The following is a 12,095-nucleotide window of genomic DNA, read 5'->3' as shown; positions in this document are numbered from 1 at the left end:
TGTCGGCTTCGCTCACCCTGGTAGCCGCGGTATCTGCCCACATACGTGCGATGATCCTTGTCCAATCCACAGAGATAACGTGAACTTGATTTGTGAGGGAATCTCTCATGGGCGACACAAAGTGAAAGCTCCACTGACGTAAAAATGATATTCTGGTGGGATAAGACCATATAGTACTTTTCAGGTCTATGTATCTATCATTATATGGTGCCTTTCACATCTAGCTATAGTATCTATCATATAGTTTCTTTCCTATCTATCATTATATAGTGCTTTTCACATCTATCGATCATAGTGTCTTTCCTATCTATTATATGGTGCCTTTCACATTTATCTACAGTATGTATCATAGTTTCTTTCCTATCATTATATAGTGTCTTTCCTATCTGTCATTATATAGTGCCTTTCACATCTGTTGATCATATAGTGTCTTTCCTGTTATATAGTGCCTTTCACATCTGTTGATCATATAGTGTCTTTCCTATCATATAGTGCCTTTCACATCTATCGATCATAGTGTCTTTCCTATTATATAGTGCCTTTCACATCGATCTACAGTATCTATCATAGAGTTTCTTTCCTATCTATCATTATATAGTGCCTTTCACATTTATCAATCATATATAGTGTCTTTCCTATCTATCATAGTGTCTTTTCCTATCTATTATATAGCGCCTTTCACATCGATCTACAGTATCATATAGTTCCTTTCCTATCATTATATAGTGCCTTTCACATCTATCGATCATAGTGTCTTTCCTATCATATTGTGTCTTTCCCATCTATTATATAGTGCCTTTCACATCTATTGATCATAGTTTCTTTCCTATCATTATATAGTGCCTTTCACATATCATATAATGTCTTTTCTGTTATTATATAGTGCCTTTCACATCTGTTGATCATATAGTGTCTTTCCTGTTATATAGTGCCTTTCACATCTGTTGATCATATAGTGTCTTTCCTATCATATAGTGCCTTTCACATCTATCGATCATAGTGTCTTTCCTATTATATAGTGCCTTTCACATCTATCATATAGTGCCTTTCACATTTATCTACAGTATCATAGTTTCTATCCTATCATTATATAGTGCCTTTCACATATCATATAATGTCTTTTCTATCTGTTATTATATAGTGCCTTTCACATCTATCAATCATATAGTGCCTTTCGGAGAGGCGACAATGCCATCCATTATGTCAGGTCAGTGTGGAGTTACCAGCTGCCTGCTAAGGGGGTTTCCAAATGAAGCGTTGGTGCTGTGGAGGCAAATATGAATGAAGGCAGGACACCAAATCTCTTATTGGAGTAAACTGAAACGTAATAAACCAGTTAGGGAATTCAGAAAAGACTCGCCAGGACGCCGCTCTTTTACATGGCAGTTTATTGTTCACACACAATCATTTATTGAAAACAATTTTGGCACTCGCATCAGTGAAGTCCAAAGTCTATTATTATTATTATTAAGAAACAACCACACAAAGAGGGCCCCCACCACCACCCCATGGACTGTATGGAAGCTCCTGTCCCGTCACGCACAACACAAAGGGCTCCGCTTCCAAAAAAAAAACCAAAATCTCCCAAATTTCCAAATCTGGGAGGTAGCGTCCATAAGGCCTTCACAATGTGCATCCATCTAAAAAAAAAACGAAAAAAAAAGCCCCCCCACCCCCGAGAACCCGCATGCCCTGCCGTCTGTCAAAGAAGGGAGCCAGCCCTCTGGACACTTCGAAACATTAAAACCGACGTCAACGAGCGCATCCTTTACGGGTTTAACCCCCCCACCATAACTTCAGTGCACATTCTGTCCGATGCATCAGCCCTCAAAGGTGTCAAATTGTTAAATTTAAAAAACAAAAATACTTGAATGAGATGAACAGTCTCTTAAAAAACCAATCAATCATAGGAGGAACCTTTTAAGATAACGCAACATCAGTTTTAACATTTATAAAAAGAGAAAAAAAAAAATATATATATATATATAAATATGCATATTTTAACAAAGCACTCTAGCCCCCCTCCCTCATCTTGGATTGTCCAGTCGACGTTGAGAATTCGTCTCCCGTCTTTAGCGAATTATTTGAAATTTTGGCAATCGATCCCGGCACGCATTTTTCATTTTTGTTCCCCCCACCAATCATTTACAAAATCCTTATTTTTTTTTTTTTTAAAAAAAAAAGCATCAAAAATATGAGCACCCTGGGGGGGGTGGGGGGTCTTCTTCACTTGGACTTTTGCTTCTCCTCATCAGAGACGAAGTAGGGGTTCTCCTGGCCCTGGCACAGGTACGAGTAGCGCGACGGGTTCTTGTTCTTGAAGGTCTTCAGGTCGTCCACGCTGACGTCGTAGGTCTTGGCCTGCAAGGAATCAGATGGGAGAATGAAAGGAGCTGCGATTTTAAGGGGGGTTTCACCACTCTGTGGAAGGAGTTTGGGGCCACATTTTGATTTTAAAAAGGGAGAAGCCACATAAGGCAGGCGTTGCTCGGGCACATCAGAGGAGAACAAAATGGCATCAATGGAGCTTGAAGACTTGAGCTTGGTATGACCCGCTCTGCCAGCTGCCACTTGGATACTCGGGGACATCACTTGGCGAGGTTAGAAGATAGGAAGGCAGCTTGTCTTAAGAGGAAAGGCCAATCTGTCCCGGGATGGAATGGTGGGGTGGACCAAGTCGTGCCTAATCAGGACTGGAATGAACCGGCGGAAGAGTCGGTGGGCGGAGCGACGCCCTGTTGGTGCAGGTGGTCCGCTCCCATTCGAGGGGCCCAGGATGGCAAGGCCGTTTTGGTCTTTCTTGGGTCGACCGTTGGGCGCCAGTCACTTTTACATGAAAGTCGGCGTCCTGCAGGGTCACGGCATTAAGAAATTCAAGGGGGGGTCCAATCATTTATAAAAGTGTCCCAGCTCATCATCTTCATCAAGAACATCATCAAATCATCACAGAGTGGGACCACATTACAAATATAGCTCATTTGTGCCCAGACCACCCTGGGTGTCCACCACATGGCCCAGATGTGCCTGTTCCCCAGATGTTTGCTGCCCTCCCATGACAACACTTGGTAAGAGGATGGCAATGAAGTCCCCGAAAAACCATGAAATGGTTTAACAAAACTATAGGAGGAGATGATGGACCAACTTTGGGGTAAGTGGACCAAACGACTGGAGGAGCTTCCTACACTCCCATTTCCTTGCTCATTTTTGTTAAAAAGGAGAGATGGCTTAGGACTTACCGCTCCGTTCTCCTTGTCTTTGCTCACCAGATTGCGAGTGCTGCCATTTTCCACCATCTCCATGTTGTTGTGGTCCCACTGAGTCGTCACGCGGGGAATCTTGGGCACTTCCTGCTTGGGCCACGTCATGTAGTCGTCTGTGGAGTACGGGCTGCTGTACCAAGTGCTGGTCCGTGCCCTTCACATTGTATGTAAAGAAGAACAACTGTGGTGAGACCAAGAGTTGTCACAAAGTGCATGCAACACAACTTGGGTATACTGTGGAGGGTCCTACGAGGGAGACGAGCCCACCAAGCGCAGGGTCTGAAGATATAAAGCAGCAGCAGCCGCCAAAGGAGTTTTAATGAAAAAGTGGCTGCCGTGAACTTCACAATGAGGAATTCCTTCACCTGTGCCAACACCACACAAAAACGTAGGGAAGGCCACTCAAGCCCACTAGCTCAGGACTCGCTTGCCATCCACACATTTCTATATGTGGTCAGTGATGCCAGGCACACCATTATGGACTGAAGGCTTTCTTTACTTTTTCCCTAAACTGAGGGAAAAGTACAAACATGAATTCTGATGTCTGGGGGTCTCATTTATAAAACTTTGTGTGGGCTCAAGCATGAAAATATATAAATACACCAAAAAACAGGAACATGCATATGTGGAAAAAAAATGGATTTCTAAACCCTGGCGTACGCACATCGGTGTAATTCATCCTTATACTGTAAGTCAATCATCTTGAAAATGTGCACATGTGACTGCGCCTCAAATCCCACCCAGCTGCCACCTTAAAACAGCCATATATGGACTATGCTAATGAACCTCATACATATGCAATCATCACACTGCAGACCATCATGGACTGGTAGAGCCAACACCTACATGGCACATGCAGGCTCCAGGACTTTTATGGTCTGCACAACATTGTAGCGCCTCCTGTCTGCACTCAGGGGTTGACGAAACGCACAAAGTGCCCACATCTGAGCAGGTAGCCACTATCACCAATGGCATGACTGCTGTTACTTTGAACAGTGCAGGCCACATGAAAACACTGAGGATCCAGCTGGTATGGGATTCACAAAAGCAGGGCTAATGCAAATGTTGGAATGACAAATGCAATGCAATTTTATTACTATAAATCTTTGATGAACCATCTGTTGGAATGACAAATGGAAGGCATGTTACTATAAATGTTTGTGATGTACCATCTGTTGGAATGACAAATGCAATGCAATTTTATTACTATAAATGTTTGTGATGCACCATCTGTTGGAATGACAAATGCAAGGCATGTTACTATAAATGTTTGTGATGTACCATCTGTTGGAATGACAAATTCAATGCAATTTTATTACTATAAATGTTTGTGGCACACCATCTGTTGGAATGACAAATGCAAGGCATGTTACTATAAATGTTTGTGATGTACCATCTGTTGGAATGACAAATGCAATGCAATTTTATTACTATAAATGTTTGTGGCACACCATCTGTTGGAATGACAAATGCAATGCAATTTTAATATGTTTGTGATGCACCATCTGTTGGAATGAAAGACCTAGCAACCCAGACAGACACTGTGGCTATTAAGCGGGATACATAGACAGAAGAAAGGTGCTGTATGACAGACAAGAGATAGATACAAAGGGACTAAAATAGATACATAAATAATTCTATATTTAATTTAAATAGCAAATTTTCTCAGCTGAAAGCACACCACAAATACTGAAAGGAATACAACAAAGAAAAAAAAAAAAAAAAAAAAAAAAAAAAAAAAAAAAGATTGTTTGATATCAGATACATGAAAGTTATAATAAAAAACAAATTAGCATAAATCTGAACAAATCACACAATGTTTGTCAGCTGATGTGGATGTTCCAGTCACCAGGATGATAATGAAAGATAAACTGGATGAGTCTGGATTTTGTTATTGGTATAAGATATGTATTGTACGCACAGAGAAAGGCGCTATAACACAACTACACCTCTCTCTGTCCCCAGCACTGGTGATCATGGCGGATGTGTGTGTGTGTGTGTGTGTGTGTGTGTGTGTGTGTGTTTATGACGGTCGTTGTTGAGTTTTCCCCTTTAGCTCTCACTGAGTTACTCTCACGTCTGAAGATGAGCCACACACTGGCACGTTACGTTGGCGTCCGCTCCACACGCAGTACGCCCAATGTGAACTCACTCACGTCTAGTGGTCCTAGATGGACAGCTGAATGGATGGGTCATGCAGGGGGGGACATGAGGATTTCTATGAACCCCCGCCAGTCACATTTGGTGGCTTTTTCAATTAATTTTAATGGCTGAAGTGTGCCCACCCACCTTGAACTCACCTACAACAGCAGGAAATGAGCAGCACCAGCAGGACGAGGAGCAGCACGCCACCGAGAACACAAGAGATGACCACCACTGCCAGAAGATAAGCTGCAATGAAAAGGAAAAACTGCTATTTGAGTACGGACTCGGTATAAGGGACACTGATTAGTCACTACAAAGTCATATGGCCACCATCTTGAATTTTGGAGGACTTTGGCCTACAGACAAAGTTGCTTTGTGACCAGCTGTAAAGGGGGTCTTAGCCTACAAGACTGCTCAGATTAGTCCGGCCAGAAGAATTTTGGAGGACCTAAAAGCAGAAGCATAGCAGACACTGTTGGAATTGTTGTCACTTTTAGTGCCATATGGGCCATCGACAGCCTGTCAGCCAATCAGAGATCAACACTCATCTAAAAAGGGACTTTCGAGGGCTGGGGGCCTGAGCAGACTGACTCACAGGACCCCCCTTGACCCTGTTTTACACCAACCCTGACAGTCACGGTGCCATCATGTACCCCCAGACACCCATCCTTCACAAGGCTGCTGTGCGCTCAGCACAGTACTGGGGGGCTACTCACACTCATTGCAGTTGAAGCCTCTGTAGCCAAAGGGGCACCTGCAACGAGAAACAAAAGCAGTCAGTCACCAGAGAGGACCTCCATTAAGAGCATTCAGACAGCATGGCAGGGCATCACAATGGCAGAGATGGAGAAAACAAATCACAGGGCCCACTGAAGACTTCATAAGTGGCCTCCGCCATCACGTGGCCTGCAGAAAATCGGCAAAAAAAAAAAAAAAAAAAAAAAAAAAACGGTAAAAACTTACGGGACGCACTCGCTGTTCTCCGCCTTCATCCCACTTTCACAAGCTGCCAAAAAACGGAAGAGAGAAAAACCATCAGCAAGCAGGGCAAGTGAAAGAAGTTGGCGGCATCTCGTTTCAGCAAGCGGCACAGAAGCCACACACCATATGCACCCTGCCACGTGAAGATAAATTTTTAAGGGGGTGTGCAGACCCTCAAGGCAGTCAATGAATAATTAAGTGGTGCCCATATTTCAAAACACAGAAATTCATCCAAGCCTGTCTGGTGTTGGGGCTGTGGGGGTGAGACTGTTCCCTACCCAGGGTCCTGTTGGATTTCAGGTCACCTCCCCCCATTCCTATTTGTGCCAACATCTCAGTGGCACCCCCAGTGTAGAAATATAAAATGAATACAAAGCTGCAGACAAAGGCCAAGTTAATATAAAGGGAGAAAAACCAAAGATGGAAGTGAAGATGTGGGGCAATGAGGACCAGGTGAGAGAGAGAAAGAAAACACACAAGTGCCGAGCTCACGGTGGCACAGCTCTGAAAGAAAGGAAGAAGGAAGGAAAGAAAAAAGAAACAAGTGCTGAGCTCAGTGGCACAGCTCTGAAAGAAAGAAGGAAGGAAAGGTGGAAGTAAAGAAAGAAAAGGAAAGAAAGAGGAGAGAGCAGAACAACACGAGCAGATGGTTGCGATTAAGTACCGATAAAGGGAAACGAAGGGAAGGAAGACGCAGAAAGGGTCTGCAAGGTGAGTGCGGTGGTCTCCTCATAGAGAGCAATGAGATTTGTAAAAGCAGTGTCAATGTGTGATGCGCCATCTGTTGGAATAGAAAGCTGATCCCATCTTGCTGCAGCTACGATTTGGAAGGGGGAGGGGGTTAAAGACATTACGAACTTGAGGTCATAGTATGGATACCAATGAGAGGTGGCAGAAGGCGAGTCCAGGGGGTCCAAGTTCCATGATGAAGGGGGTGCCTGCTTGAGGGAGTGAGATGGACATGGTGAAGATCGAGGACAGTCGCACGCAATCATGAGCTCATGGACGGAGTGAATATTGAGACGCTAAAATCCCTTGTAGGCAGAGGAGGCGAAGTACGTGGAGGATTGCTTTTCAATTGACAGGACAGCTGAGCTCCCTGGGTTTTTTTTTTGGATTTTATTTCTTGAACTTATTCATGGACTGTTAAGAATGCACGTTTATGGACATAATTTATTGAGTGAAGACAGTTAGGACTGCCTTAGGACACTTGTTGAAAATTAAAGCACTTTTGCATTTTTACACCCCAATCTTGGTTTATTAGATGTCCTCATTGACTAGCTGATCTTGGTCAGGAGTAGACGGTCCCAGGTTCAAGAAGATGATAGCAGCTACAGCAGTAGACACACACACACACAAAACCCCTCTCTAGCTATACACTGTCTATATGTACAATATATCTGTACACACACCTCCACCTTAGAAGGATGTACATCTGTCTGTGTGGTCCATCCAGTTGCTATGACAGTCATTCCAACAGATGGTGCATCAAACATTGACACTTTTACAAATCTCATACCAAATGGCACATAAGATGTGCATTGCATTTGTCATTCCAACAGATGGTGCATCACAAACGCTTCTAGAAATGAATTTTATTAATACAATTTCGTGATGTGCCATCTGTTGTAATAATGGATGCAAGGCATTTTATTGCTAAATACATTCCAATGGATGGCACATCAAACATTGACACTGATTTTACAAATATCATACCAAATGGCATATAACAGATGTGCATTGCATTTTTCATTCCAACAGATGGTGCATCACACATACTTCTAGAAATTAATTCTATTCATACAAATTCGTGATGTGCCATCTGTTAGAACAACAGATGCAAGGCATTTTATTGCTAAATACATTCCAACAGAGGGTGCACTGCAATCGTTAATGCCGAGGTCTACGTGGATTACTCCGATTTCACCCCGTTCACATACACTCTTCCCACATCTGTAAGCCATGCTGCGGAGGCATCAGCAGGTCTCAGGACCAGATGCACATCCTGAACAGAACTCTTCACCACCCTGATGTTAAATCAGAGTACGAACACACGAGCGCGGCGGTGGATTCCTAAAAGGTCCTTCATTTAAAATACCACACAGTTGAGTTATCAATTTAATTTTCTCATCTCCTCCATTGGGCTTCCAGCACTGAATCGCACTTCACTTCGGAGTCCCAAATGACAAAGCAGGCCGCCTTTCTAAATGGAAGTGGTTATCGATAACCGATTTAGTGGACACCATTATCCAAGGAACCTTACCAAACGTATCAAGTGCCATGCATACAGTTTGAGCAAGAACCAGCACATTAAACGCCATGCCCCAAAGTGGGCCACAAAACGTCCCACCACCAAAGCGGGCCGAGCCGACGGTCACTGGTGACGGCCACCTACCCACACACTGCTTGGTGCTGTACACGGTTGCCAAAAAGCCCTCTTTGCAGGCACAGGTGACGTCACCATCCTTTTCAGAACACACAGTTGAGGACGAGTCACAGCCACCATTTGACACGGCACATGCAGGTTTTGCTAGGGACCAAAAAAATAAATAAAAACGGATTAAAAACAACAGGCCAGCCGCCTCCAGGGAGGACATTCGCTGTCCCATCCTGCACTCATCAGTCCTTTAACAGCAGCCGTTATGCCGTCAGTGACGGGGACACGTCACCAAATGAAGGACTTACCCGAGAAGGTCGCCCTGTCCAGGATGCCACACGACGTGCAGTTCTTTATGGAATCGGAGATCTTGCCTTCGATGAAGGTGCTATTCACGTTGGAGGTGACTTGGTAGACATTGTCGATTGTTGCCACGATGCTCCCTGGCCTAACAGGAAAATCAAAAAGAGCAAACAATCAAGTCAACGCTTCATTAGATGCCAGGCTTTTGATTGGAGGAAGTTCTTGGAAAAGGAGGACAGCAATTGGCCATCACTGTACAACCGGGCCAAACACACACAAGAACAGGACCGTCACGAAAAAGAAAGAAGAGTGAACGTTCAGTCATTGGAGTTCATGGTAGGTTGGGCTCCTGTGGGTCGCTAGGCAGTTTAATGTGGGTGTAAAAATATGCCGTGTGCCCTAGAACTCCGTCATTCAGCCCACAGGTCGGTCACAACAGAATTCTGTGTCCAAAACTCGTCACCAACGCCACTGGCCTCAAAGCAACCCCCCAGATTTGTCCCATCAAAAGTGTCCTAAAAAGATCAGCAGCCAAAAGCTCTGCCACCCCTGAACAGCTCCGGTGCTGAAACGCGTCACATGCAGAAGGCACTAACCCTGCAGTACCAGCAGGTGGCACTGTTGTTTTTAGACTGAACGCTCCCGGCAGTTGGCATTGCGATTGGCTACCTGAGGTCATGTGAAGGTTTCTGGTACACCCCCACCCCAAACCACGACAGACTGTTCATAAAAACGGAGAACGGCCGTACTCACTGGAGTTGAAGGACACTGGAACTGATGTAGCCGCCTGTCCCTTCAAGTATCTTCCTCAACTAGAAAAGAACAAGAAGGAGGTTAGGTCCCTGTGGCCACTATGGGTGGCCTTGTCCAGCGTCACAGTCACACAGCCTGCAATCTAACCCCCCCCCCCCCCCCCCCCCAAAATGTCCCCGCACTTCCTTCTCCTGCTGGTACTGTGGAGTCAGGGGTCATCTTTACCTTCACTCCAGGCCTTCATTACCCCTTACCGACTGTTCACATTCAGGGCCCACTTAACGCATGGGCATACTGGGCAGCCGCCGGGGGGTCCTACGCTAATCTATGTAATGTTGAGACTGGCCCTCAGTGCACTGCTTTGCCTGCGGGGGTTTTGTTAAGATGGCCCTGTTCACATTTTTAGGCCTTCACAGGGTGGGCAGGCTCAGTTTGGATGCATCAGTAGAAATGGAGGATTCATCCTTAATTCTGCGTTTCTCAACCTTTCCATGTGTGCCCCATTTTTTTCATGTTCGTTTTTGTGGTGCCCCCCCCCCTAAAATTTTTATACACATTTTCATATTTTTGGTGATATTGAGATCCACCCAACAGCAGCACATTTTAATTTGGGAAGGCACTCTGGATCAGACTGGGGCGGAGCTAATATTTTTAAAATTAAAATCCATGTGATAAAAATATCCGTAAAATTCAAACACGTCATCGCTTTTCACCCGATAATACCGAGCACACGAGAGGTGAAGACGTTGTCACACGTCACGCCCTTCTGTCACCTCGAACGCAACACTCATGCCTCGTTCCCTCTCTGGGGCTCCCCCAATTGGCTTCCCAGTATGTTATTTACATAGTCCAGTCATAATTGAAATGTAATATTATGACCCCCCCCTTAAAATCTCAATTTTTAAACCTGGTTAGCTCAGAATAAATGGATTCTAATTTTAAGATTATTTTATTACATTTAATCTGTGTCAAGGCCCCCTCAGGTCCTCATGTGCGCCATACTTGTAGATATTCCGCTCCTATGCCATTTTACTATTTCAAGATGACCCCATCAAAGAGAAGCATGTGCCCGTTTCTGTGGGAACCTGGGTGAATGTGCCGGGACCTCATGACAGCATCAAGGTCCCCCGCCCCCTCCCCAAAATTTTAATGCACATTTTCATATTTTTGATGATATTGAGATCCACCCAACAACAGTAAATTTTAATTTGAGAAGGCACTACTGGCAGAAGTGCTCAAGTCTGGATCAGGCTGGGGCAACGCTAATATTCTTTAAAATTAAAATCCATGTGATAAAATATCCATAAAATTCAAACAGGCCTTCGGATTTCATTCAATAATACCGAGCACATGAGAGGTGAAGACGTTGTCACACGTCACGCCCTTTTGTCATCGTTTCATCTTCAGGGCTCCCCCAATTGGCTTCCCCGTATGTTATTTGCATATTCCAGTTATAATTGGAATGTAATCTTATGACCCCCCCCCCCCCCTTATGATCTCCATTTTTAAACCTGGTTAGCTCAGAATAAATGGATTCTAATTTGTTAATTTTAAGATTATTTTATTACATTTAATCTGTGTCAAGGCCCCCTGTGGTCCTCATGTGCACCATACTTGTAGATATTCCACTCCTATGCCATTTTACTATTTCAAGATGACCCTATTAAAGAGAAGCGGGTGCCCATTTCTGTGGGAACCTGGGTGCATGTGCCAGGACCACAGACTGTTCTCATGACAGTGTTGAGGCCCCCCCCTTGAACTCTGTCACCACCATCCCATAAAAAATACATGTTTTCAAGATTCCCTAAAACCTCCATTTTCCTTCATTTAATCCACACACACACACGTGGTTCTAAAATCCGTCTCAATAGATAACGGGTCAAATCTGACCCGGAACAGCCTCAATGTACAAAAATTTGTAGCACCTGCACAACAGTATAAATTTATTTTAAAATTTATATATATATATTTATATTCATTTGTGCATAATCTTGGTCACTTTAGGAAAAGACACCAAAAAGATGGACATTTAGCTGTCAAATGTCAAAATGGGTCCAATCTGAGCTGACCAGTGTGTAAGGTTTAAGGACATCTCAGTGCTTTGCTCCGTTCAGCTTTCCCCTCCACTGTGCTGCCACCACCGTATTTCACTGTTGGGACATTGCTGCACCCGAGACGAGTGGCGTGTGGCTTCATCAGATTGCAACAATCAGATTTTTGCAAACTCCAGGTGGGCTTCCATGTGCCACCTGGCCCCCTCAGTCAGTGCGCATCAC

General features: G+C 44.3%; 1 protein-coding gene across 1 annotated transcript in view; it reads right to left on the bottom strand.

Annotated features, from left to right (window-relative positions):
• Positions 1-1,366: 1,366 nt before the first annotated feature.
• The window catches only part of si:ch211-198m17.1 (protein HEG), a 57,225-nt gene continuing 46,496 nt past the window's right edge, over positions 1,367-12,095 (bottom strand). Inside the window, exons 5-12 of the mRNA XM_028819321.2 lie at positions 9,820-9,878; positions 9,072-9,211; positions 8,782-8,916; positions 6,369-6,411; positions 6,122-6,159; positions 5,561-5,651; positions 3,237-3,414; positions 1,367-2,361 (exon numbers count right to left, since the gene is read on the bottom strand). Coding sequence (XP_028675154.2) covers positions 2,227-2,361; positions 3,237-3,414; positions 5,561-5,651; positions 6,122-6,159; positions 6,369-6,411; positions 8,782-8,916; positions 9,072-9,211; positions 9,820-9,878 — 819 coding nt within the window. The 3' untranslated portion in view covers positions 1,367-2,226. The remainder of the gene's footprint in view (positions 2,362-3,236; positions 3,415-5,560; positions 5,652-6,121; positions 6,160-6,368; positions 6,412-8,781; positions 8,917-9,071; positions 9,212-9,819; positions 9,879-12,095) is intronic.

Source organism: Erpetoichthys calabaricus, chromosome 14 (genome assembly GCF_900747795.2).
Source record: "Erpetoichthys calabaricus chromosome 14, fErpCal1.3, whole genome shotgun sequence".
NCBI classification, from domain to species: domain Eukaryota; kingdom Metazoa; phylum Chordata; class Cladistia; order Polypteriformes; family Polypteridae; genus Erpetoichthys; species Erpetoichthys calabaricus.
The sequence above is the reverse complement of the archived record's forward strand: the minus strand, read 5'-3'. Positions and strand labels throughout refer to the sequence as shown.